The sequence below is a fragment of the Strigops habroptila genome, chromosome 4 (assembly GCF_004027225.2).
Source record: "Strigops habroptila isolate Jane chromosome 4, bStrHab1.2.pri, whole genome shotgun sequence".
In the NCBI taxonomy this organism is placed as follows: Eukaryota; Metazoa; Chordata; class Aves; order Psittaciformes; family Psittacidae; genus Strigops; species Strigops habroptila.
Window position 1 is genome coordinate 84,890,654 of NC_046358.1, and position 23,717 is coordinate 84,914,370.

A 23,717-nucleotide genomic window follows, 5' to 3' on the forward strand; every position below is an offset into this window, starting at 1 on the left:
CCGCCGCACCGCGGCCAGCAGAGGGCGCCGAGGGGCAGGCGGTACCGGAGCGGGGATCCCGGTGCCGGAGCGGGGGGGATCCCGATACCGGTGCAGGGAGGGGGGGTCCGCTCGGCCCCGCGCCCCCGTGGGAAGCCCCGGTCCGGGCCCCGCCGCCCCGGTGAAGGGCTCCCGGGTGCGGGAGAAGCCTCCGGGTGGGTGCGGCGGGGGCGCGGGGCGGAGCGGGGACCCGGCACGGTCCTGCGGATGCTCCGGCCCCGCCGGCTGGAGCGGGACACCGGCCACCAGCACCCGACCAGGACCGGGATCAGGGCGGATGCTCCGCCTCCAGCAGCGGCTCTTCGCACCGGCACCAGCATCAGTGCCTGGATCCCGGCATCATCAGGACGGGCCGGCCTCCTGCAGCGCCGGCACCGGCTCTTCTGCCCCGGCACAGCGTCCGGTGGCACCCCCGGCACCGGGACTGAGCCTCCCGTCATCCTCCCCCCCCGCACCAGCACCGGTTCTCCCGCGGCACCGGGACTGAGCGTCCTTTTCCGGCCCTTCCCCGTCTATCCCAGGTACCGGCGCTGCGGGAGCGGGCCCCGGCTGTGAGGGAACCGGGACCGGGATCGGGCCCGGGTTCTGGCGGTTGGGCAGCTATTGGGGTAAACTAGGGGCTCCCCCTTCCCGGGGGTCTCAGTGGATGGGGTGCGGGCCCACGGTCAGTGGGGACCCCCCATCCCATCACCCCAGGAGCACAAGGCTGGGAGTCACCCGTGGGGACCCCCTGGAGGCCAGAGCGAGAGGTGATGTGGGGCTGAGCCATGGGGTGTGTGGGGCTCCAGGGGAAGGAGGAGGCAGCAGCCCAGTATGCGCAAGGTAAGCCTTGGTAAGCCTTCAAACCTGGCTTTGAAGGTGAACCTTGGCAGGCTCCAGGAGAAGCATCCAGCTGGTGGGAAGCATCCAGTTTTCCTGCCAAAACAACACAGTCACCACGAGTCTCTTCTTCCCTGGTTTTATCTGAGGACTCTTGGATGAGTCCTCATCCAATGAGCTCCCATGGAAATTCCACCTTCCTTGGGCCAAGAGCAAAAACGCTGATGCCTTTCGGACAGAAGCCAGCGACTACCCCAAGGAACCAGCCCTGCTGCTGGTTAGGGCCTTTCAGCGAAGCACTCGGATGGGTCCCTGCTCCTAATGCCAATGGACATCTCCATCACCCCATGGAGACCCCGGCATGGGGCCAGCCCTGGCCTTGCTCCTGCCCACTGGGTGCTGCCAGCTTCAATTAGCTCAGGCTCTCCTCTGGGCAGGCTGAGCTCCCCGCTCCAGCCCCTGGGACTGATGATTCCTGGTGTTCCAGCCATGCACCCATCCGGGTCCATCCCCATTGCTCCCACCCTCCCAAGCACCCATGGGTGGCTGCATTTCAGCAGCATATCTGCAGCCCCCACTGTACTTGCGGTCCCTGGCAGATGAAGACTCCCATACAATCCCAGGCTATTATTATCCCTGTCTCCCACTGTGCTAATGGTCTCTCAGGAAACAGTCTTTTTCTGCATTTTTAGCTTTTAAAACCCACGGATACCGGAGCGATTGTAAGGAAAAGGCAGACACGGAGCAGAGCACAAGCACAGGGGAGCTGGTGTCCCCCTAATCCTGTGGGGACAGGGAGCAGTGACCTGGCAGGACCAGCCCAGGACCAGCCCCGGGGCTTTCTGGTAGGCACAGCCAAGGGCCAGGAAGGGTGATGGGTGGTACTGGGGATACTGGGGATGGCTGTGGCATGGGGTCCCTGAGAAACCTGCATGATGAGGGGCAAGTGGGACTTTCAGCTTCCCTTCACTTGCCATGCTTGGGTGGGAGGCGTTGGGGAAGGGGTCCCTTCTCTGGCCCAGCTCTAGTGATCATTCTCCTCCCCTTGCTCCCCATTTTGCTGTTTCAGTGCTTTGGCTGGTGCTGGTGGTGCCAACAGTGCCAGCGCCACAGCCAGGGTTTCTGCTGGGTGCTGGGTGTCACCCGTGGATCATTTGGGGTTAACAAGTGGCTCCTGTAAACCAGAAGCAAAGCGAAAGCCCACAAAACATGAGATTATATAAACAGGGCTGGAGGCAGCCACAGCAGAGCCTGTCACTGATTCTTGGCACTGAAGTGCTTTGAAGATCCAGGGTGAGGAGGATGCGGGTGTGAGGCAGCCCTGGGGCAGCACCCGCTGTCCTGCTCAGCCCCAGCTCCCTGGGATGGTCTCCTGGCTCCTGCTGCAGGGATGCTGCAAGAGGAACCCACCGAGTGCTGGGCTCAGCCTCATGATGATCCCTCTGAGCCCATCCTGCAGGCCCCATCCTCTCTCCCAAAATCAGGGGCACAGCTCAGGAGCAGGCTCAGGTCCATGGCTTTGGCAGGAATGGAGCAACGGAGGGATCACAGTGGCTGCTGGGGGTGGGACAAAGCTTTGCCATGGCCAGGAACACCCTCAGGGATAGGGAAACTTTGTGTGTTAGGAAAAGTTTTGTGCCCCTTCAGTAAAGACAGAGATTGCCAACCCCTGCTTCCAGAGCTGAACCAGGACCACAGCTCAGGCTTGCTTCATTTCAGGCTCCTGCAATAGATTAAGGGCCAAACCACTTAAGCATTAAGCAAGGACCATTTAGAGGAGTCAGAGTCCTGGTGGCTGGCATTGCATCCCTCCTGACAGCCCCTGCACTTCCACTGGGACCAATGGAATGTCCTGATGCAGAAAAATCCCCCTTGTCTTGCTGCAGACCTGGCTCACGGCTCCAGGTTCTCAGAGGCCCCGTTGCTAAATCACTGCTGAGGTTTATCCTCCTTATACAAGCGGCTCCCCTTGTCATTGTCATCTTACCATGGTGTCTTCTCCATCCCATCCCTGCCGGGAAGCCCAGGGAAAGCCACAAGCCTCCCATCCGCTAGCAGCTCCATGACCCCAAATAGGCTGGAAGGTGATGGGGTCCCCCAGGACACCCTGCTCCTGTTTGTGGCGATGCTGATGGGGAAGGACAGGGACATGCTGTGCCTCGAGGTGACACAGAGCTGAGCTGCTTCCCCCCTGTTCCCTGGCAGCATCGGCGATGCGAGCCATGGCAGACCAGGCTGCGGCAGCAGCGGCCACCTCTCCGACTCTGGCACCATCCCCGGGCTCCCCCCGGCGTGGGGACACCGATGGGATAACGCCGCATCCCACTGGCACCAGGGAGGATGGCGGAGGCCAGGATGGCTGCGGTCTTTTCCCAGTGGATGGGGACATAAAGCCTCCCCCTGCATCCCAATCCAGCGGGATGCTCCTGGCTGACCTCCCGCGGCCCCCCCAGCCCCGGCTGAGCCCGGCCAGGTCCCGCACGGCCCCATCTTCCCCCAGCGTCTCCCCGTCGGAGAGCCGCGCCGCGCTGCTCCGGCTGCGGGAGGCCCGGCTGGAGGACACCAGGAGGCGGCTGTCGGAGGCGGTGCAGGAGCCGCTCAGCCGGCTCAGCCGGCTCATGGCCGAGGAGAGCAGCCCCGTGCCCCGGGCGAAGGCGGGCGCTGGGGGGCAGGATGCGGGGGGCAGCCCCGGGCAGTTGGGGGGCCGCAGGGGACAGCGGGTGCGGGACTGGAGCCCTTGGGAGCCCACCCTGAACTGCCGCTACGAGATCTGCTCCTACGGGGATGTGATCCAGGTGGTGGAGGTGGCGCAGCGGGACGCGGAGCCCCGGCTGCCGCCCCCCGAGGAGCCGCCGCCGGCGCGGCCCGGGGCCGCGGTGCCGGGCAGAGCCCTCGCCTCCATCGCCCTCCTCGCCTACGGCTACTTCGTGCTGCCGCTGCCGCCCTACGCCGCCGGCCTCTGCCTGGGGCTCATCTGCGGGATGGTGCTCGGCTTCCTCGCCATCCTCCTCCTCGTACCGAAGGCTCCGCCGGTGACACGGGGCTCCCTGCGCCCCAAGCTGCTGCCGGGGGAGCCGCGGGAAGCACAGCGGCTCCAGGTAGGGATGGGGTGGATGGGACACTGGGTGGTGGTGGGTGCAGATGCCACCCCATATGGCACTGTGGGAAGCAGCCAGTTCCGTGTCCCCTCCTCACCCAGGGCTGGATGAACCAGTTGCATGTCTACGACCCGGAGCTTTTCCACCCCTCACTCACACACTCGGTGCTCGCGGTGCTGGAAGGGGCCACCCTCAAGCTGTCCTACCCCAAGAGCAACATCCCGCGCAGAGCCACCTTCGAGGAGGAGATCCTCGATGCTGTGTTCATCAGCCACCGCTCCTACGACCTGACCGATGCCAAGGTGATCCTGGTGGTGCCCAAGGGCCCTCCCATGGAGACCCTCAACACCGTACACCCTGGCCTAGCCTCACCGCCCCTCTTGGTGTTGCAGGTCTTCCTCTGCCCGACCAGCCTGGCCCGAAAAAGGACGTGGAACAAGAAATACCCCATCTGTGTCCTCCTCCCCGAGCCGGCGGAGGGGGAGTGCAGGAGCAGCGAGGAGCACGATGCGGAGCTGCAGAGGGATGAAGGGACAAAGAAGGCACCAGTGCCAGGGCAGGATGTCCCAGGGGACATCAGGGAGCGGTGCCTGTACCTGTTCGGGCGGACGGGGAGGGAGAAGGAGGAGTGGTACCAGCACCTCGTGCGAGCCTCCCGCGGGACACCCAGCAGCAGCCACAGTGAAGGTGAGAAGCAGCATCGTGTCCTCTGCTATATGCCAGGATTGAGCTGGGTGGGAGCTGCCCATAAGCCAGAAAGATGAGCCTTTCATAGGCAGCAATGAGCATGGGGGGACAGGAAGGAGCGCAGAGCATAGCAAAGAGGCACAGGTTGAGCCTAGAGGATGGGTAGAAGCACAGGGTGGCTGGCACATCACTGGCATCACGGCCAGGCAGCATGTCACCTCTCATGTCCCCAGGCATGGGCCCAGCTCCACAGAGCAGCGGCAGCAGCAGCGGGGGGAGCTCTGAGGACATCCCCTCCGCTCTCCCACCCAAGGACCTGGCGGGGAGCATCCAGCAGGAGATTTTCCTGGATTACAGCACCTACATGGCCCGATTCGTGCCAGCGCAGGTCGGGGGCAGCCCGGAGCAGAGCCCCTCTCACGGAGCACTGGGCAGCCCCATGGCCACAAAGGTGAGCAGGACATGAGCTATAGGCAGAGGCTGATGGATCCTGTGTGCAGCCACTTCCAGTCCTGTGGCTCCTCTCCCAGCCAAGCCATGGTGCAGGGGAGCACCCAGCAGTGGGTCCCAGTGCTCATGGGGCCAACCCCGCCCCGGGGGCTGGTGCCTCCTGTCCCCCCACAGCTCAGCGAGGACGCAGTGGGGCGCAGCGAGACCTGCATGGCCTGGATGAACGCGCTGGTGGGACGCATCTTCTGGGACTTCCTCCGGGAGCGGTACTGGGCTGAGCAAGTGTCCAACAAGATCCAGAAGAAGCTGAGCAAGATCAAGGTGAGGGGCAGGAGCATCGCAGCACCCGGGGAAGCTCCATCCCCACGGTGCCAGGCTGCAGTGACCATCCCCATGTGGTTTCCCTCCATCAGCTCCCCTATTTCATGAACGAGCTGACACTGACGGAGCTGGACATGGGCACATCCATCCCCTCGGTCCTCAGCGCCTCCAACCCCACCATCAACGACCGAGGTAAGAGCCCCACAGGGATGCCAGGGCTGGCTCCATGGCAGATGTTATGGAGGTACCAGCCCAATCCCTGAAGCAGGGAGGCTTCGGCAGGCTCAGCCCCTGCAGAGCTGACAGGGGCTCACCCCATCCCTCTCCTGGCAGGGCTCTGGGTGGACATGGAGGTCACCTACAGCGGCTCATTGCAGATGACACTAGAGACGAAGATGAACCTCTGCAAGCTGGGGAAGGAGAGCGCTGCAGAGGAGAGCGGCCCAGCAGAGGCAGGAGGAGAGGGGTAAGGAGACCGTGCACGGCTGGGGTTCACCCTCCTCCTCCTCTTGCCTGGCGAGGTGAGAGGGTGCCAGCCCCAGGGACTCACCCCATGATGCTGCTCGGGGCTCGCAGGGCCAGGCCACGGCTGATCCTGCTGGCAGACAGCGATGCGGAGTCATCCAGCGCCGGATCCTCCGATGAGGAAGATGTTGCTGCTGCAGAGCCCATGGGAGCCCTAGGGGAGCGGGTCCCACCACCCAGCGCCGAGGGGTAAGGGGTGAAATGGAGTGTGGGCCATGGGAGGCATGGGATTGCTCCAGCACAGGGGCTGGGGGCTGGTTTCCCAGCAAGAAGCACACAGGCACATCATGGCAGCCCTTCAAAGGGGACTCCTGTCCCTGTGGGTGCTGTGGCTGATGGCGGGGGGATGCTGAAAGCAGGCGCGGGTCTGTCTGGGTTTCACTTCAGCCACGTCAGCGGCAACAGCACAAGCCGGAAGATCCTGCGCTTCGTGGACAAGATTGCCAAGTCCAAGTACTTCCAGAGGGCCACTGAAAACGAGTTCATCAAGAAGAAGATCGAGGAGGTTTCCAACACACCGCTGCTGCTGACGGTGGAGGTGCAGGAGCTGGCAGGAACCTTGGCTGTGAACATCCCACCGCCACCAACGGACCGTGTCTGGTACCGGCTCCTCTTCCTCCCATGCAGAGACATACACTCATCCTCCTCTCCCAGCTCCCCATGGCTTGGCCAAGCACCCATCTCTGGGGTTTTGGGTTCATCCGGGGTGCCAGCAAGCACCCAAAGGGACTCCCAGACCTCACACTCATTAATCCCAGCCTCCACGCAGGATCTGGGGACCCAGAGCTCCCATTGCATCCCAGCACCTTCTCCCAGGAGGCAGGTCCCTAAAGCCCAGCAGTGAGGCCACATGGGCTGTACCCTATAGCCAGGACATGATGCTTTCTGCCTCTTCCCCTCGCAGGTACAGCTTCCGAGTGCCGCCACAGCTGGAGCTGAAGGTGCGCCCGAAGCTGGGCGAGCGGGAGGTGACGTTCCTCCATGTCACCGAGTGGATCGAGAAGAAGCTGCAGCACGAGTTTCAGGTGCCTGCTCTGTAACAGGGCTCAGCAAACCCCGCTGAAGCATCATTGCTGCCATCAGGGATAATCAGACCTCAGTTTGGGCCGGGGTTATCCTAAACAGAACACCAACATCTGATCCGGTCTGTCCAGCTTTGGACAGTCAAGAAGCACAACCTAAGGAGAACGAGCTCCAAGAGCTGGTGCTCTGAGCACTGGAGTGCTTGAGGAAAAGTGGTTTCCTCCCTTCATACGCAGCCCTGCCCCAAGCAGGGGGATTAGGAAAGTCAGTAAGTCCCAGGCAGACATCCCCAGAAGGGCCTAATTCCCACATCCACTCTCATTTGGGGATGTTTGGGAGATTTACCAGCATAAAGTACCTGCTGATTTGTTTTCAGCCTCTCACCTTCAAGAGCAGAAATGTCTCCACTAGTATTTAGGTACCCAAATCCCCCCAGAGAGCTGCCCATCTGAGTGGCTTCGAAGTGCTGGTCCCTGCCCTCTGCCCTGACCACTCTTGAAGCATTCAAAGCCACTGACTTGTTGTTCTGGCTTCCTCTTTGCAGAAAATCTTGGTGATGCCAAACATGGACGATCTCATCATTCCCATCATGAGCTCTGGCCTGGATCCTCAGCCACCCATGGGGGCACTGCCCAGGGACCCAAGGGCAGGGCAGAGCCACTGCACAGAGCACAGGGACCCTGCTGGGACACGGGGCCAACCAGGACCTGGGCACTGACTGCAGCCAGTGCCGTGGGGTCTGAGCTTCTCGGTTCATCTCATCCTCAGCACTTCTGTAGATGAGCCTCCTCCTTAAATACTGCAAGCACACGTTCAGAGCAGAACCAGACACAGGGCAAGGGGTTTGCTGGAGACACAAGAACTTCATGCACCTCCTACCAGGTTCTCTGAGCTCTGGAGCAGCGGAGGGCTGAGCTTTCCACTGTCTGGTTCCCAAAGAGGGTGCAGGACGCCCAGATTGGTTCTGCACTGAAGGAGTTGGGATCAGCGCTGATCCAAGACATCACAGCTCCACAACACATCCCACCCTCCCCACAGGCAGCTGGACTGCAAGGAAAACAGGGGTGAGAAATGAGTCCAAAGCTGAATAAATCCATCACTGCCCAGTCTTACCTAGCAGGCATCTTATTGTTCCCACAGCTGCTGAAGATGGATTCGGGATCATGGGGCTTTGTGCAGGGAGAAGTCCATGCGTCATGCTTCAGCTCAGCAAAAGGAGTGTTGGGGGGGTGTGTGTGTGAGAGATGGAGAGGGAAGAGATGGTCAGTGAGAGGCAGGCCATGGGGAGGCCCTGTATTCCCAGTGGAAACTGGAGCAGGAGTGCCAGTACCTGCCCTGCTCTCCTCTGGAAGGGGAGTTCACTGTGGTTTGGGGGAATGCAGGCAGGGGGGAAAGAATTCCCTGGGCAAAGGAAAGGGAGGATCCAGAGGACAGAGCAGACACTTGGCTGTCCCAGTTAGTCCCTGTCTATATGGGCCAGTCCCAAGTGCTACTTGTCCCAGGAGCCTTGAGGACACGCTCAGCACTGAACACAGGCAAGACACCCCTCCAGAAGGAAGCCAGGGAGCAGACATGGCTTGAAGCCCCTTTATTGGAGTGCCCAAAGTTAGGTTGCCTTGTGCACCTCCATCCTTACACCTCTTCCTGCCCGCTTGGCTTTGCTTTCACCAAGTGTTTCTTCTGAGGGCCCTGGAAGAAAGCAGAGAGGAGAGCTCATGGTGTTAGTGGCAGACAAACCTGGTCTACGAGGCTGCATCTGAGCTGCAGGGAGCAGAAATGCAGCTCCGGCCCCTTTCTGCTGCATGAGGCTGCTCCTGGTCTCTGCTCCGCACTGGGAGCTCTGTGCCTCCATTCACCAGCCATCCCCAGGGCTTCCCTATCCCTGCAGGAATGGGGAGCATGCCTCTACTTCCAGCCACAGTATCCATGGGGAAAACTCTCACCTCACAGCAGAAAATGGCAAAGAAACCAGCTGCCATCAGGTAGAACCACCTCCTGTCACTAAGATCTATGTCACAGCTACGCAGGACTTGCAGTGACAGCAAAAGCAGAACACAGAACAAGCTCCTAACACTGGGATAAAGGAAATCAGCTTAACCCCTAAAGAGCTCTGCAAAGGCACTGCAGAGCCAACCCCCTTCCCAGGGCTAAGCAGGCTTAGGCAGTTTCACATGGGATTTCTAGCTGACAGGCCACATCCAGACACCATTCCTGGCTCCATGGTATCCAGGCAGTTGTTTCTGTTAGCTGAAGGCCTGGCTTACTTAACACTTCCTCAATGTCACATACAGGCTTGTGCACCAGCCTGGTGTAGGCTGCAAAACAGTTCAAGAAACTCTGCTTGGTTTGGAATTCTTCAGATGGGGTTTTTTTCCCTCTGGATTGAAGAAAAATACCCTGCTTGGCCTTTCTAAAAGCTTCCTGACAAAAGAATCACTGATTTGTGTCTGAATTTGACCCTCTTAAGAACATGAACATCATAAATCATTCCAAACAAATCAAAGACGTGCACAATTGTGGGTGAAAGGGACCATATGTCCAGCGTGGTGCCCGCCAAGTTAACTGCTTGTCTAAAACATCCCGTGGTGAATGAGAACTGCTTGGCCATATGGTGTATTATTTGCTGGTTGGGTTGTCTTGGATCACTCACACAACCATCATGTTCTTCCTTAGCATCGTATCTGCTGTGTGAATTGAATTCTTTCCTGTCTTTTATGCAAGATAGCCCCAGTCACTTGTTTGGCTGTTGTTATATGGAGACACAGCTGCCTGGTTGCAGTCCATCAGTTGCTTTAACCCAGCTGCAAGCAGGGCCTAGGAGCTGGAGCAGAGCATAACTCACCATGAAAGCCCGTTTCTCCTGAGCTGTCTGGAATCGTCCGTGGCCAAACTTGGAAGTGGTATCAATGAATTTGAGTTCAACGGTTTCCTGAAAGCGGCGGCTTGCCTGCACCAGAAGGGACTGGAAAAGAAGAGTCACAATGCATCGGGATGAGTGTGACAGACAATCTGGACATCTGCTCTGATGGAAGCAGGGTTGAGATGTCCTAAGTGCATCCATCAGACAAGTATCTCCATGAAAACCTGCCTTCTCAGAGAAACCCCCTGGTGCTCAGGTGATGCCTTGGATTGCAGAGCAGCTCTGAAATGAGCCTGCTCTTCACTTAGCATTTCATTTCCTCTTAATCTGCTTAACTCCAAGGTTTCCATGGCTGAGCCCTGCATCGTGGCCCTAAAAAGCTTCTGTCCCCAGAGAGAGTGCCTCCCTCTAGCTGTGAATGGTCTCACTGAGCACCACATCATGTGCCACATGCCCTCAGCAGCACAGAGCCAAGGACCTCATCAGTCTTCTCTGTCATTCTCCACGTGGTGAATCAGTTCCTGGAGAGCTATAGACTATCCCCCCCAGCACCGGCTGCGCTCTCACCTTACGGAGGGTGAGCACACGCTTCTTCGTGCCCATGACGCAGCCCTTCAGCATGAGGAAGTCGTTGTTGACCTCTCCATAGTGAGGAAAACCACCCTGTGGGGAGAGACAGAGGGAGGGTTGGCAGGCAGGAGAGCTGGGTATGGGAAACATGCCCAAGGGTGGCATTTTCTAGGGGAAAAGGCAGTGACCGACAGTTCTTCCAGCTAAACACCACTCTGCACCCATCAGGCTGCCTGCTTAGGACCACCAGAGCGTGTCACACTGCATGATCCCAGCTAAGAGGCACCCCATGAGAGCTGGGGAAGCAGTAACCCTGCTTCCTTCCTTGGAGGATGTGAGTGAACAGAGAGCAGAGCTGGCTGGACTCTCAAGCCAACAGCTTGAATAAGCAAAAGTGAACTTTTAAACCAAGTTGCAAATATTTATCTGTTAAGTATCAGGTTTTTAGTGTAATTTATACCTCTTTTTCTATTTAAACAAAGTTGTCAGTTCCTTCCCAAGTTATCAGCTGAAAGTTAAATGTTTGGTTGTACCAATGGGCCTAAAAAAAACACCTCACAGAGATGATTTTCCAGGTCCAAAACATGAGGAGAGAAATCACTGCATTTCTTTCAGTGAATCTCCTTCAAACCATTTCCTATGCAGCTGTCCTTAGCCAAGGAATTACTTCCCTGGCTCGGATTCCTGCAGCCAGGATCAGTCACAGCCCTGGTACCCCCTCAGCCCTTACCATAGGAGTAATGGTCTTCTCTGTGAGATCGTAGTGTGTTGAGGCATTGTTCTTCACCACTTTGCCATCCTCCACGTGGATCCCATGGCCAACGTGGTAAATCTAGGAACAGAAAGGAAATGGAGATGGTGACTTTCCTGTCCCCTCACTGAGGGATGTCACAGATTTCACCAAGATGTGCCTTGAGCAGGGAAAAGACACCAGGAAAGACATGGAGAACATCAGCACTGCAGATGTCCAAGGAAACATCGGAGCAGTTTTGGGGAGCAGAGGACACCCTGCAAAGGAGGATGGTGACAGCATGGGAGGGAGGAAGGTGCTCTGAGGGAGCCCATCAGGGCCATACCTTCTTGTTGAGCTCCGTGCGGTGGTGGTAGCCCTTTTGGCCAGCCCGAGCAATGGAGTAGCCAACCCGGGATGGGTGCCAGGCTCCGATGCAGGCGACTTTGCGCAAGCCCTTGTGCGTCTTCCTGGGGAGCTTCTTGGTGTGCCAACGGCTTGTCACCCCTGGAAGTGTGACCAGACAGGGCGGTGAGAACACCAGGGAGGTGCAGAGCTCGTGTTGGAGTGCTGGGGAGGGGAGAGGCTCATCATTCCTCTGCAGTTCTCAGAAGACACCATGTTGGAGGGAGACCAAGAGCTGTCACCACCATGAGAGGCCAGAGCACAGAACTGTTCTCACTTCCCATGGATCTGCTCAGACTGTGATCTGTTCTTGCTGAGCACAGGCAGTGCAATCACAGAAACACCCACACCTCCACACACGTGGGGTTTGGGAGAAGTTCAATGGCTTTGCGTACTCACAGTGCCTCTGAGGCTCCTGGGAGGGCTACGGGCACAGCAGACAACATGGGCTTTACTGAGATTAAAGAAACCAAGCTCTGCCATAATGGAACTGCGTGTCATGGTCTTTGCTACTCCTTATGCAATAAGTCTGTGGGTTCTCTACCACTCCCCTACCCCAACACTGCCTTATGGACAGTATCAGATGAGAAGGACAGCACCAAGCCCCTGGCAAATGTCTCTTTGCTCCGTACCTTTCACCCCATGCCCCTTGGTCACGCCAATGACATCAATCATCTCGTTCTGGCTGAAGACACTGTGCACAGAGACCTGCTTCTCCAGCCTCTCCCGAACCCAGTCCACCTTGTCAGCCACTGTGCCACCGTTCAGCTGGATCTCCATCACATGGGCCTTCTTCTGCCGCAGCGGCAGCAGCTTCATCTGCATTACACAGTGCATTAAGGCAAAATGTTGTCCCTTGCCCCATAGACGTGAACAGGGAAGCAGGGCTGTGTCACACATGAGTTGTGAGGAGCACAGGGGGTGAGCAGAGCTCTTCACCACCCCTCTCTACCACACTGGCAACTCCTTTCATAACAGCCAGCAATCTGGCTCACCATGTCTATATATCTGGGTCCTCCTGGAGCCAACTTCTTATCCTTGAGCCCAACCACCCCATCTCCCATGCTCCCAATTCCAGGCAGGAGCTGATGCACACCCACTCTCCAGGGAGAACAGAAACAGGCCAGTCTTATCCTACCCCAAGAGTTAAGCACAGTAGTAATAGGCCTTGCAAATGCCCCAGAGGGCATCACCAGAGCATCCTCTGAGGCTGAACACTGTGACCAGCCAGCATGCAGCTCTCTGCTCCAAGACAGAGTCAGTGCCTCTCCTTTGGTCGTGCTCCACCTCTGCTTCCAGACTGAGCAGTTATTCCTGGTTCCCACCAAGAGGTGCCTCCGCTCTCTCCCACTCCCAGCTCCCTGTTCACAGCCCCTGCCAAACTGCCACAGTGGGACTTTGAGGTTCTGTGCCAGCCACAAGTGAAGCTTTGAGCCAGCTTAGCTCTGCCCCAGGCTCCAAAGCAGACATTAGCTCCAGGGATCAGCATGAAAACAGGCCCTGTGTATCCAGCAATCAGCATCTGGCAAAACCGTGCCTGCCCGTGGGTTATTTTTGCCCAAAACACTTGACACCAGTTGCTAATTTGAGGTGATCATGAGGCCTGAGGTCCCTCTGCTGACACAGGGCTCACCACCTGCTGAGGCTCTGTGTGTTCTGCTCTCCTCTATGGGGTGTGTGAGCTCCTCATCCGCAGCCCCTGCAGCAATCCCCGGCTCAAAGGGACAGTGTTGGTGTCAGCAGGGAGCCCCCCATTGCCTGCAGACCCTGTCCCACACCCCCTGACCACTGTCTGCCTGCTCATCCTCCTGTGACCCCACTAAGACACCCCCATGATCCCAGCTCCCAGGTCCACCCTTCCCAAGCTGAGGAAGACCTGGATCCCCCCTTGCCCATCCCCGGGGGTGAGACTCTGACCTGTGTGTGCACAATAACACGAATGACCTTGCAGTACTTCTTCATAGCTGCAAAATCCTTCTCCAGCTGCCTTTTGCCATCCTCATCCTGCCACTTTTTGCAGTACTTGGTGAATGCCTTCTTCTTGCTCTTGTGCCTACAACCAAAGTGGTTTAGCATCCAGATAAAGTGCTTCTGCACATCCCTGTGCCCTGCGGCAGTGTGGAGGGACAGATCAGCTTGCCAGGCACCTCTCTGGAGGCACAAAGTACCTGTGAGCACCCAAACCCCAACTGCCAGGGCCACCACACAGGGGTGTGAGGTGGGAAGAGGCAAGTGAATAATGAGCTGTGAAAAGGGCTGGTAATTGAAACCTCTTTGCATGAGGAATCCAGTTGTCTCCCACTGACTGGCTCAGTGCCATCATACAAGTGCAAAAATCAGAGTGAAGTGGAGAAAACAGCCTCTAACAGGGATCAGAGGCATGTGGTGGGTGAGTCTCAACAGCACTTTATAGGAGACATGATTCCTACAGTCATGGAATTCGTGTTTCCATTTTCCTCTCTGCTGGTGTGGGATTTGGGGTGTTGATGTTTACAAGAGCCAAGGGTCACATTCTGCATCAGTTTTCCCCCTGACAAATCTGGTTTTACTCCCTCCATTTGGTGCCTCAGCTCAACTATTCCAGTTGAATGGAGAGTAGATGAGCCTACGCTAAGGAAAACGAACCTGCAGCACATGCTGCCATGTGATATTGTGCAGAGCTCACTTACTTCAGCTATTAGAATACATTTACATATGCATATGCCGATTCCCAGCATCAAGCTGTTTGCAGCATCTCTGTGCATGACTAAAGCAGCAGTTTCACTCCATCCCAGAGCCAGCTGCCTGTAGCTGAGCTGTTTGTGATGGTTGGGTACCTGTGGGGAAGAACCAGAGGGATCCCTCACATGCAGCGCCCCAGGGACCCTCCCCAGCACGTACCAGTTCTTGTAGAAGCGCCGCCGGCACTCGTCACTGATGTGCTCAGCAAACACTGTCTTGAAATTCCTCAAGCCCTTTGGTGTTTCTATGTACCCCACAACCCCCACCACCACCATTGGGGGGGTCTCAATGATGGTCACGGCCTCCACCTCCTCCCTCTTGGAGACCTCTGCAAGATAGCAAAGGGAAACGGTGCTCAGTGTTGTCTAGGATCAGATCACTCCCTAAAGCCACTTGGCATGGTTGGACTTGAGGATCTTAAAGGTCTTTTCCAACCTGGTTGATTCTATGATTCATGGCCCACGATGTTACAGCGAGCAGTGTGCTGGGTGCAAGGTCACACTATAGTTTCACAGCCAGCATCACCCCTTCTATCTCACATCTACTAGAGGACCACATGGGGTTTGATCTCTAGAGGTCAGACCCTATGGTCCAGCAGCATTAACCCATCCTTCCAGGGTGGGGAAGCAGGACATTGGATGATTCTTGCCTGGAGCTTGGCTCCAACCCTATGGGCATCTCAGAGGGTAACATTACAAATGTCCCCAGCAAGATGCTTCAAGCCCATGGTTTGCCCAGTAGTCACCCTGCATGATCTTTCTGCCAGCAGGATCCAACAAACCACTGGTCACCATCCCATTGCGGGGACCCCCAGACTCAGCTCATGGTGGCTATAAGGTGGCCTTTGGCCATCCAAGATCCGGATGGCAGTACAGGAGATATCCTGGAAGATATGTGCTCCAGCACCCATTCCCAGGAGCAGCCTCTCCCACCAGCAAGCTTAATCCCTTGTTTCCCTCCTGTTTGTGGCTCCTTCCTTTCTCCAGCCAAGACTTACTGAGCCCAGGCCTGTGCACCTCCCGCACAGTGTGTGTCATGCCTGCTTTGTAGCCCAGGAAAGCTGTCAGGTGGACCGGTTTGCTGGGATCATCCTTAGGCCACGACTTCACCTTCCCTCGGTGGCGCCGGCTCCTCTTGTGGGGAAGGAAGCCCAAGTGGCCGTGCCTGGGAGCGGAGAACTTGCGGTGGGACTGCAGAGAGGAAGAACAAACAAGATCAGCTTCACTTTCAGGTCCTAGAAGGCACCAGGACCGAAAGCACAATGGGAAATCTCCCCTTTAACATCAGTGAATGCTGACGGTTCTTCCTCAATTCCAACAGGAGAAAAAGATCTCATACCAGGACGGGATTTTGTTCAAGCTTCCATCATGTGCATGGAAGAATTTAGTGAGTTTCTGGACAAATGATGCCAATGAAATGAAAAGAAACTTGAACATGATCTCCCTCCTTCTGCTTGAGACCTTTGAAGAAGAAATATGTTCTTTAATAGGTCTGTCCTTCTGTGATATTAATTATAATGACTTATTTTGTATTCTGCAGCACCAAAAGGGCCTGCTCAGAATTCATGGGCTTTGTGACATCAAGATAAATGGCACCAAACATCCCAGCTAATGATCAGAAGTAACAGGCAGGGCTGCCCAAAGGAATCAGTAATAAGAACACGTGCAGGCTAAACATGCACCTGAAAACCAAATTAGAAGAGCTAAATATATAAACCCCAATCACAAGGTCACGCTGAGCCGGGCAGAGAGAAAACAACAGCACTTGAGACATGGATAAGATCTCACACAACTGGCTTCAAGGCAGGGAACTGGGGGGCAGCTCAAGCAGCAAAGGGTTAGTTCTACATCCACTGCACTCCTTCCTTACTGAAGCCAGTCCCAGCACCGGGTTACACTTCCCACCAAGCTCATTTCCCAGCCCAAGTGGAGCTATGTTGAGCTCAACCCCACTGCAGCAGCACTAGCACCACGGGTACCCCAGCTCGCTGCCCCTGTGCGCACAAAGGGAAGGCAGCAATACTGAGCGTTACAAACCATGGGATGTCTTCAGCCCGCTCAGCAGCAGAAGGAGGCTGTTGCTAAGTGCTGCCCAGGGTAATACTTAAGATGTTTATCAGTCTGGAGACACAAATTTAGCCACTAGCTTCACCCGCTGCTATATCCATTCCAGGCTGGCAGGTTGGACGTAGCAGTTGCGGTGTGATAAAGGTCAATGGCCCGGGTCTCAGTTTACACTTCTCCCTCCTGAACAACTGGAATGTGAACGGCTGCCATTGGGATAACGGGCACCACACACCCAGAGCCAGGCACTCTGGGCTCGCCGCAGCGCTCTGGGTATGGATATGCTGAAAACCCCTCCATCAGCCCAGGGAAGAAGGATTTTGTGGTTCTGGATGAGGGGATCAGGGGCACTCACAGTGAATTTGCAGTAATATGGTTTGTACCTCGAATCCTGTGCTCAGTTCTCACGACAAGAGACATTGAGGTGCTGGAGCAGGGCCAGAGAAGGGCACCGGAGCTGGTGCAGGGCCTGGAGCACAAGTGTGATGAGGAACGGCTGAGGGACCTGGGGGGGGTTTAGTCTGGAGAAGAGAAGGCTCAGGGGGGACCTTCTCGCTCTCTGCAACTGCCTGACAGGAGGATGGAGCCAGGAGGGGGCTGGTCTCTGCTCCCAAGGAACAAGGGATGGGACAAGAGGAAACGGCCTCAAGCTGCACCAGGGCAGGTTTAGGTGGAGATGAGGAACAATTCCTTCCCCAAAAGGTGCTCAGGCATTGGAATAGGCTGCCCAGGGCAGTGCTGGAGCCACCGGCCCTGCAAGGGTTCAAAAGGGACGAGGCCCTCAGTGCCATGGGTTAGTGGTGGCCTTGGCAGTGCTGGGCAACGGTTGGACTTGATGAGCTTAAAGCTCTTTTCCAACCCGGTTGATCCAATGGCTCTGACCGGGACCGCGCTGTGACGGCGGCGGCGCGGCTCCAGGCCGGGACACGGACTACACCTCCCGGCATGCACCGGGCGCGGCGGAGCATGTGCGGAGCGCGACCTCCGAGAGGGGCGCCGCCATCTCCGCCGCGCCGCCGCCGCCATGCCGGAGGACAGCGACTGGGAGGCGTACAAGGTGCCCCCGACCCGCACCCCCGTCTCCGAGAGAACCTCGTCGGTGCCGAACCCCATCACCTTCTTCCACACCGCCTTCAGCTACATCGTCGATGCGCCCGTCACCTTCGTCCGAGGTACCGGGGGGCATAGGCACACACACAGAGCCCCCGCCCTCCGCTGCCGGTCCGCCGTGCGCGGCAGGAGCTGGGCCGTGATGTGCGGAGGGGAGCGGGGATGCGGGCACCGGGATGGGCACACAAGGACACGGCCACCGGGACAGGCACAGGGAGATGGGGCAGCCCGGGACACGGCAGGGATAGAGGGACAGACACAGGGATGCAGGACGCAGACACGGAGGCTTGGAATAGAAGGACACAGCATGAAGAGATGGATGTGGGAGACAGAAGAACACAGCAGGGACACAGAGATGTGGGATACAGATAACAAGACAGCATGTACACAGCGTCAGACACAGGGATATGGGGCACAGCAGGGACAGAGGGACAGACACAGGGACGTGGAACACAAGAGCACAGCATGTATACGGAGTCAGACACTGGGACATGGGACGCAGCAGAGGTATGGGGATGCGGGATACAGATGAGAAGACAGCATGTACACAGGGTCAGATACAGGGACATGGGACACAGGGACACACACAAGGGTGTGGGATACAGATTAAGACAGCATGTATACAGGGTTAGACACAGGACGTAGCACAGCATGTATACAGAGTCAGACAGAGGGACATACACAGGGATGTGGGATACAGATAAGAACACAGGATGTATATAGGGACAGACACAGGGATGTGGAGCACATAAGAGCACAGCATGTACACAGAGTCAGACACAGACACAGGGCCATAGACAAGAACACAGCAGGGACAGCCAGGGGCAGGGAGCACCAACCTGGGAGCTGGGCAGGCAGCAGCAGGACCGGGCACTGAGGCTGTGGCAGGCACTGGGGCTGTGCTGCCCCTCTCTAGCTGTGGGTCAGGGGTGTCTGACCATGGGGCTGTTGCTGCAGAGTGGATCGAGCGCCAGCAGGCCAAGAACAAGTACTACTACTACCACCAGAACTTCCGCCGTGTGCCCGACCTGAGCGAGTGTCTGGAGGGAGACTACCTCTGCTTCTTTGAGGCCGAAGCACAGTGGAGAAGGGACAGGTATGGCTGTCACTGCTCTGGTTGTCACGTCTGGGAGCTGCAGCGCTTGGCTTGAACTCACAGCATTGTCATGGACTTTGGGGTGTTGAGGCAGCACCTCCTGCCCACTCGATTACAGAACACCCCTTTCATAGTGCTGGTGTGCCCTGCAGCAGCCCCCAGCAATGGGAACACATCCTCCCTGGTTCCTACAGCTGACCTTCCACAATTCATCACCCCCCATCGGCTGGTCCATCACCTCTTGGCTGGGGTTGCATTCATCTGTCTTTCCCGTAGGATGGTTGATACGGAAATCGTGGAGATCGTCCGGGAAAGGCTCGGTGCATGCAAGCAGAGGGAGGGACCCAACCAGTTCCAGAACTGTGCCAAGGAGGCAGAGCTGCTGGTGCAGGTCACCAAGGCCTACCAGGACAGATGTGAGTATGGCAACAGCGTGCGATGGCACACGGGGAACAGGGGTCTCGAGCTGCATCCCAAAGAGGGGCTCGTTTCCTTCTAGCTTCCAAGAGCCACGCTTCACACATTGACTTTCTTTTTAGATGGTGACCTTGGTGTCCATGGAAATGCCAGGACATGCCTGATGAAGCAGAAGCACAGGATGATGGAGGAAAGGAAAGCACAAGCCAGTGCCTCTGAGTAAGGTGTGAATGGTTCACAGGTCCCTCCGTGGTGCCTGCACCCCATTCTGCATGCTGCATCTTTCAGCTCTGCTGCTGTTGACCTCTACAATAAACATGCAGAACAGCACATCTGCCGTACAACTGGAGTCTCGACTCTTTCTTGGAAGGGATCTGAAAACTCTTAAGAGAACTCTCCTTGCATTCAGGTCTGCTGAAACAGGAGCATCTTTGCATTCCAGCCAATCATCACCATCCTCCAAACCATGGTCAGCTCCCTCCCTGGCTGCCTTACCTGGGATTTCCCACTGGACCTCTCCCCACCTCCCTAATTAAAGTGAAGAACATGTGCTGTAGGACAACAGAGCTGGCTCTAAACCCTACTTAGGGACTAACATATGATGAACAAGGATCAGCACAGCCAAATACACTTTAAATTCAAGAGATACTCAGGCTCTGGCCTTCAGACATGAACCTCCCCAAAACCCCAGCAGATACTTAATCCATCCACCCCGAGCATTCACCATCCCATCAAACCAGTTGCAATTTCTTGTTCACTGATCACTTTATTGTCTTGCTCCAAACCCACTTAAGTGGTTGCCACAGCAGCTGCCTGGGTTCTCTGCACAGACACTCTGGTGTGGGTCTTCGCCAGGTGATCAGTGAACTCCTGCAAAGAAACAATCAAAACTGTGTTTTAGTTCCTTAAACCATGCTTGGGGGTTTCTCAGCACCCCATCCCTTCCTAACACTTGTGTGTCTGAGGCCTGGGGTACTTCACACACAAGTTATTTCAACATTTCAAAGCTTTCCTATTTCCTTCACCCATGAAATGACCTGGCAGTCAGTTCTGACACACTACTTTTTCGTTCTTAAACTGTGAATCCTTTGGGAACAGCATCTGAACTTTAAAGGGCAGGATATGGGCTGTGAACTGCAGAATCACTCTTACCTGGTAAGGAGACTTGGTGAACACGGTCTCTTTCCAGAGGTCAGGAGTCAGGTAACTGTAGGTCTTGGAGATGGCATCGAAGGTGGCTTTAGCTATGGACAGAAGTCAAACACTGCTCATTGCTGCCACAGAAACCAGCTCACTGTGCCCACCCCCACTGCTCCACAGGTGTAGAATTTAGCATGGGACAGGGAGACCACAGCAGGGTCTCTCTGATGCACACAAACAACTCAGGTTTCTTTCTCTCGCCATATACGACAATTACACTACTTCAACCAAGTGCAATCGCGCAGATTGGGAGATGATGTAGTATCAGTGTACACATAAATAGACAATTTCTTGTAATTAACTTTTACAGAACCTCGGGATCATCTACAGCAGGATAAACTTGTACTGTAAGAGGTACCAGCAGAAGCCTTTCCTTCTGCTTCACTGTTAGAAACTGAGTCAGCACAGATAAACTCGAGATGAGCATGCTGTGTCCCTGCCAGTGGCAGAGATGACAATACACGCTGCTAAGAGACAGCACAAAGCCCTGAAGCTCACCGAAGTTGCCAAGGGTGGCCGTGCAGCCCCTGGCCGAGGTGTAGCAGTCGTCAATCCCAGCCATCATCAGCAGCTTCTTGGGGACAGGCGCAGACACGATCCCTGTGCCACGGGGAGCCGGGATCAGACGCACCAGGACAGATCCGCATCGGCCAGTGACCTACACAGACACACCGGGTCATGGCTCCCAAAACACACGCTGATGTGACCACCAAGACCAGGCCCTGGAGCCCTGCTCACCTTGCAAGGCACCGTGTGGGGTTTGCCAATCTTGTTCCCCCAGTAGCCCCGTCGTACGGGCACGATGGACAGCTTAGCCAGGATGATCGCCCCACGAATAGCAGTGGCGACTTCTTTGGAGCACTTAACACCGAGACCAACGTGGCCGTTGTAGTCCCCGATAGCAACAAAAGCCTGGGATGGAAAGAGAGGTTGTCAGTGGTGGCTGAGCTGCACAGCCCAGTGAGGTCTCTCCCCAAGGATAACCCGAGCTGCACACTCAGCACTGAGTGGTCACGGCTCACCTGAGTACAAATCAAACCCCAAGTGCTTACTAAAACTTGCATGACAGAGCTCACAGTTGAAGAAGCCCATTTCCATGCCCCACAAGAGCTCATCCTTCAGTCAAAACCAAAGAACTGGGACTCAATTCCTTGCTATAGCCTCATACTGGTTAAAAATCCCACTAATTCCCAAGGAGCATTCCCTCATGACACAACACCCAAGGCTTCTCTCTCTGCCACGCTGCTGAGCAAGCACAACTTAGTTTTGTGCTATGATTAAGTAACATCTGAACACCTTACTAAGGTTTTGAAGCTTACAGAGCAACTTTTTAAGCCACACAAACTGATCCCCCACATCAAAATATTCACTAGCTACTACAGAAAAGAATAAAGGTATTTGAACTGATTCGTTAGTTCAACACCAAAAGAGCACCAGACAACATACATAACATAAGAGAAGGAAAAGGCCACCTTGAACCTGGTCCTCTGACCAGCACGAGTCTGCTTCTGGACAGGCATGATCTTCAAAACCTCATCCTTCAGAGAGGACCCCAGGAAGAAATCGATGATCTCTGACTCCTGCAAGAGTCAGACACTGAATCACACAAAGCCCCAGCCTCTAAACAAACAGCACAGCTTGTAAAGCTCCTACCTTCATGTTCAATAATACTATATACATGTATTTAAAGTAACAGGTACTCCAGGATGTTAAGTTTCACAGGCATGAGCTGACCACAGCTGCTGCACCATCCAACACAGCAAGTTAAAGCTTTGTTTTTCCATCACTGAGCAGCGCTATTACAGAAGCACTCAAGCAACGTGCTGCCACTCCACCCAAGGCAGGCAAAGACAAGCACCACCGCGCTTCACCAGGGACCACACCAGCCCTCAGCTCCTACCCCTTCGTGTCATTAGCCCAAGCATGCATCACTTGAGCCACTCAGCAGGACATGCAGCAGCTACTGCAAGCTCTATAGCTCAGGTTCAGGCTTTGCTACAGATGGCTTCAGTGCCCAGGAAAGCTTTTACCTTGATGGGAAGCGAGAAGAGGTAGATCTCCTCGAGAGACTTGATCTTCATATCCTTGACCAGGCGACCAAGCTTGGTGACAGGGATCCACTAACAAAGAAACCCATGGAACAGGGTCACCGGCAGCACCAGCTGCCAGCTCCCTGCGGAACCGGCTCCAGCTTCCAGGACAGGCACAGCCTCCTCCTACCCCATCCCCACGTCCCCACCACCCGGGACAGCCCCCGGAACCACTTACTTCCTTATCTTCGGCCTTGCCTCCACGAGCCCCGCGGCCTCTCCCTCGGCCCCGCCCGCGGCCGCGCCCGCGCCCCCGCAGCCCGGTCCCGAAGCCTCCGCGGAATCCCCCTCGGGCCGCTCCCGCACCTCCAGCAGCACCGGCGTCATCCGCCATTTGCTAGACAAAAGAAGGGCGCGTTAAGGCAAAGACACGGCCCCCACCACCCCGGCACGGCCCGGCGGCCACTCCCGCTCCTCCGGCCGCCCAGATGGACGCGGATCCAGTGCAGGCCGCACCACCACCACCGCCATCCCACCCTCCCTCCCTGCCGCCACTGCTCCCAACTCACGTGATCTCTCAGCGTAGAAGACCGCACGGTACCGCCGCTGGTTATTTATAGTGTGCAAGGTCTCGCGAGAGCACGGCGCGGCGGCGCGAGCCCCGCGCGCTGAATGCGGAATACCCCGCGGGGCAGAGCGGCGCTGTGCGTTCATTTATACATGGTGTGGGGCGCCGAGACCACGTGGTCACCGCGCCGTATATATAGGGGTGCGCAGGCGTCGGGCGCGCAGTCTGAAGGGAGCCAGGGGTGGGTATGGTGCTTGGGTGGTGTTTGTGGTGGAGGATGCGGTGTATCAACCCTTTCTGTGCTCTTTGAGCCTTTAAAAGCACCTTTTTGGGGTGTGTTTGTGGCTATATTTTAGCTGATGGTGGTTGGGATGTGGGTGAGCGGCCTGGGAAGGTGTTTTGGGGGTGGTGGTAGCTTCAGGCGCAGTCTGAAAATCACTCGTGGTCTCCTGTGGCCCCTGGTGAGATAGCTGTGCCGACAGCATAGGGAACATAAAGCTTACTGCCCGCAGTGGCTTGCGGGGAGTGAAACCCATGTTCCCATAGCCCATGTACCGGGATATACCTGTTTATACACCGCGTGTTAATGGGGGGGGAATACGCGCAAAAGGAGCTGCGCTTCTCTTCGCTGACTTTGCCTCCTTTTGCAGGGGCTGCGCTCATCCTCCCCGGACAGACGGATGGACAGCGGGGCCATGTGCTCTTTGCTCCTTCGCAGGCACCCTCCTCGCTGCCTGTGACAGCCATGCGGAGCAAGGGGTGCTGCAGCGGACGGTGATGGAGTACCCGCAGCTGGAACGCTGTGAAATGCGCTTGTGTGTTTCTATGTGCAATAAAACGTGGATTACTTGAAAGCCTGTTCGTTGAGTCCCGATTTGTCGTTCCTATTGTATGAAGCGCCCAGTTTTCGCTGTGGTCGGGGCTGGGAGGTCGCCTCCCTGGGGCAGGGCAGGGATGCTCTGTTGGGACGTGCTGCAGTACCGGC

General features: G+C 56.5%; 4 protein-coding genes, 1 long non-coding RNA gene and 1 other non-coding gene across 6 annotated transcripts; 4 read left to right on the forward strand and 2 right to left on the reverse strand.

The window, feature by feature from the left end:
* The first annotated feature begins 36 nt into the window (after window positions 1-36).
* LOC115607597 (testis-expressed protein 2-like) lies at window positions 37-8,071 on the forward strand. The gene is made up of 13 exons (XM_030485083.1): window positions 37-560; window positions 1,551-1,703; window positions 3,064-3,956; window positions 4,058-4,258; window positions 4,349-4,643; window positions 4,877-5,094; window positions 5,268-5,414; window positions 5,507-5,606; window positions 5,748-5,880; window positions 5,991-6,128; window positions 6,327-6,539; window positions 6,844-6,964; window positions 7,507-8,071. The coding sequence occupies exons 3-13, from the start codon at window positions 3,072-3,074 to the stop codon at window positions 7,678-7,680; spliced, it is 2,625 nt and encodes an 874-aa protein (XP_030340943.1). The 5' UTR covers window positions 37-560; window positions 1,551-1,703; window positions 3,064-3,071; the 3' UTR covers window positions 7,681-8,071.
* Window positions 8,072-8,430: 359 nt separating this feature from the next.
* Window positions 8,431-15,518, reverse strand: RPL3L (ribosomal protein L3 like). Its single transcript, XM_030485084.1, has 9 exons — window positions 15,246-15,518; window positions 14,408-14,576; window positions 13,445-13,580; window positions 12,160-12,346; window positions 11,469-11,629; window positions 11,123-11,224; window positions 10,390-10,485; window positions 9,805-9,924; window positions 8,431-8,651 (listed from the first exon to the last, which is right to left on the reverse strand). The coding sequence occupies exons 1-9, from the start codon at window positions 15,283-15,285 to the stop codon at window positions 8,595-8,597; spliced, it is 1,068 nt and encodes a 355-aa protein (XP_030340944.1). The 5' UTR covers window positions 15,286-15,518; the 3' UTR covers window positions 8,431-8,594.
* A 1,737-nt stretch (window positions 15,519-17,255) lies between these two features.
* NDUFB10 (NADH:ubiquinone oxidoreductase subunit B10) lies at window positions 17,256-19,278 on the forward strand. The gene is made up of 4 exons (XM_030485086.1): window positions 17,256-17,483; window positions 18,379-18,517; window positions 18,794-18,933; window positions 19,057-19,278. The coding sequence occupies exons 1-4, from the start codon at window positions 17,336-17,338 to the stop codon at window positions 19,155-19,157; spliced, it is 528 nt and encodes a 175-aa protein (XP_030340946.1). The 5' UTR covers window positions 17,256-17,335; the 3' UTR covers window positions 19,158-19,278.
* A 402-nt stretch (window positions 19,279-19,680) lies between these two features.
* On the reverse strand, window positions 19,681-22,850 carry RPS2 (ribosomal protein S2). The gene is made up of 8 exons (XM_030485085.1): window positions 22,734-22,850; window positions 22,403-22,561; window positions 22,165-22,254; window positions 21,607-21,714; window positions 20,873-21,046; window positions 20,633-20,792; window positions 20,087-20,178; window positions 19,681-19,804 (listed from the first exon to the last, which is right to left on the reverse strand). Exons 2-8 carry the CDS (start codon window positions 22,556-22,558, stop codon window positions 19,724-19,726), a joined length of 861 nt encoding a protein of 286 aa, XP_030340945.1. The 5' UTR covers window positions 22,559-22,561; window positions 22,734-22,850; the 3' UTR covers window positions 19,681-19,723.
* Window positions 22,851-22,954: 104 nt separating this feature from the next.
* Window positions 22,955-23,589, forward strand: LOC115607601. Its single transcript, XR_003991291.1, has 2 exons — window positions 22,955-23,065; window positions 23,383-23,589. It is a non-coding gene; the product is annotated as an uncharacterized LOC115607601 (long non-coding RNA).
* LOC115607783 lies at window positions 23,156-23,280 on the forward strand. Its single transcript, XR_003991348.1, has one exon. It is a non-coding gene; the product is annotated as a small nucleolar RNA ACA64 (small nucleolar RNA).
* Window positions 23,590-23,717: the final 128 nt, after the last annotated feature.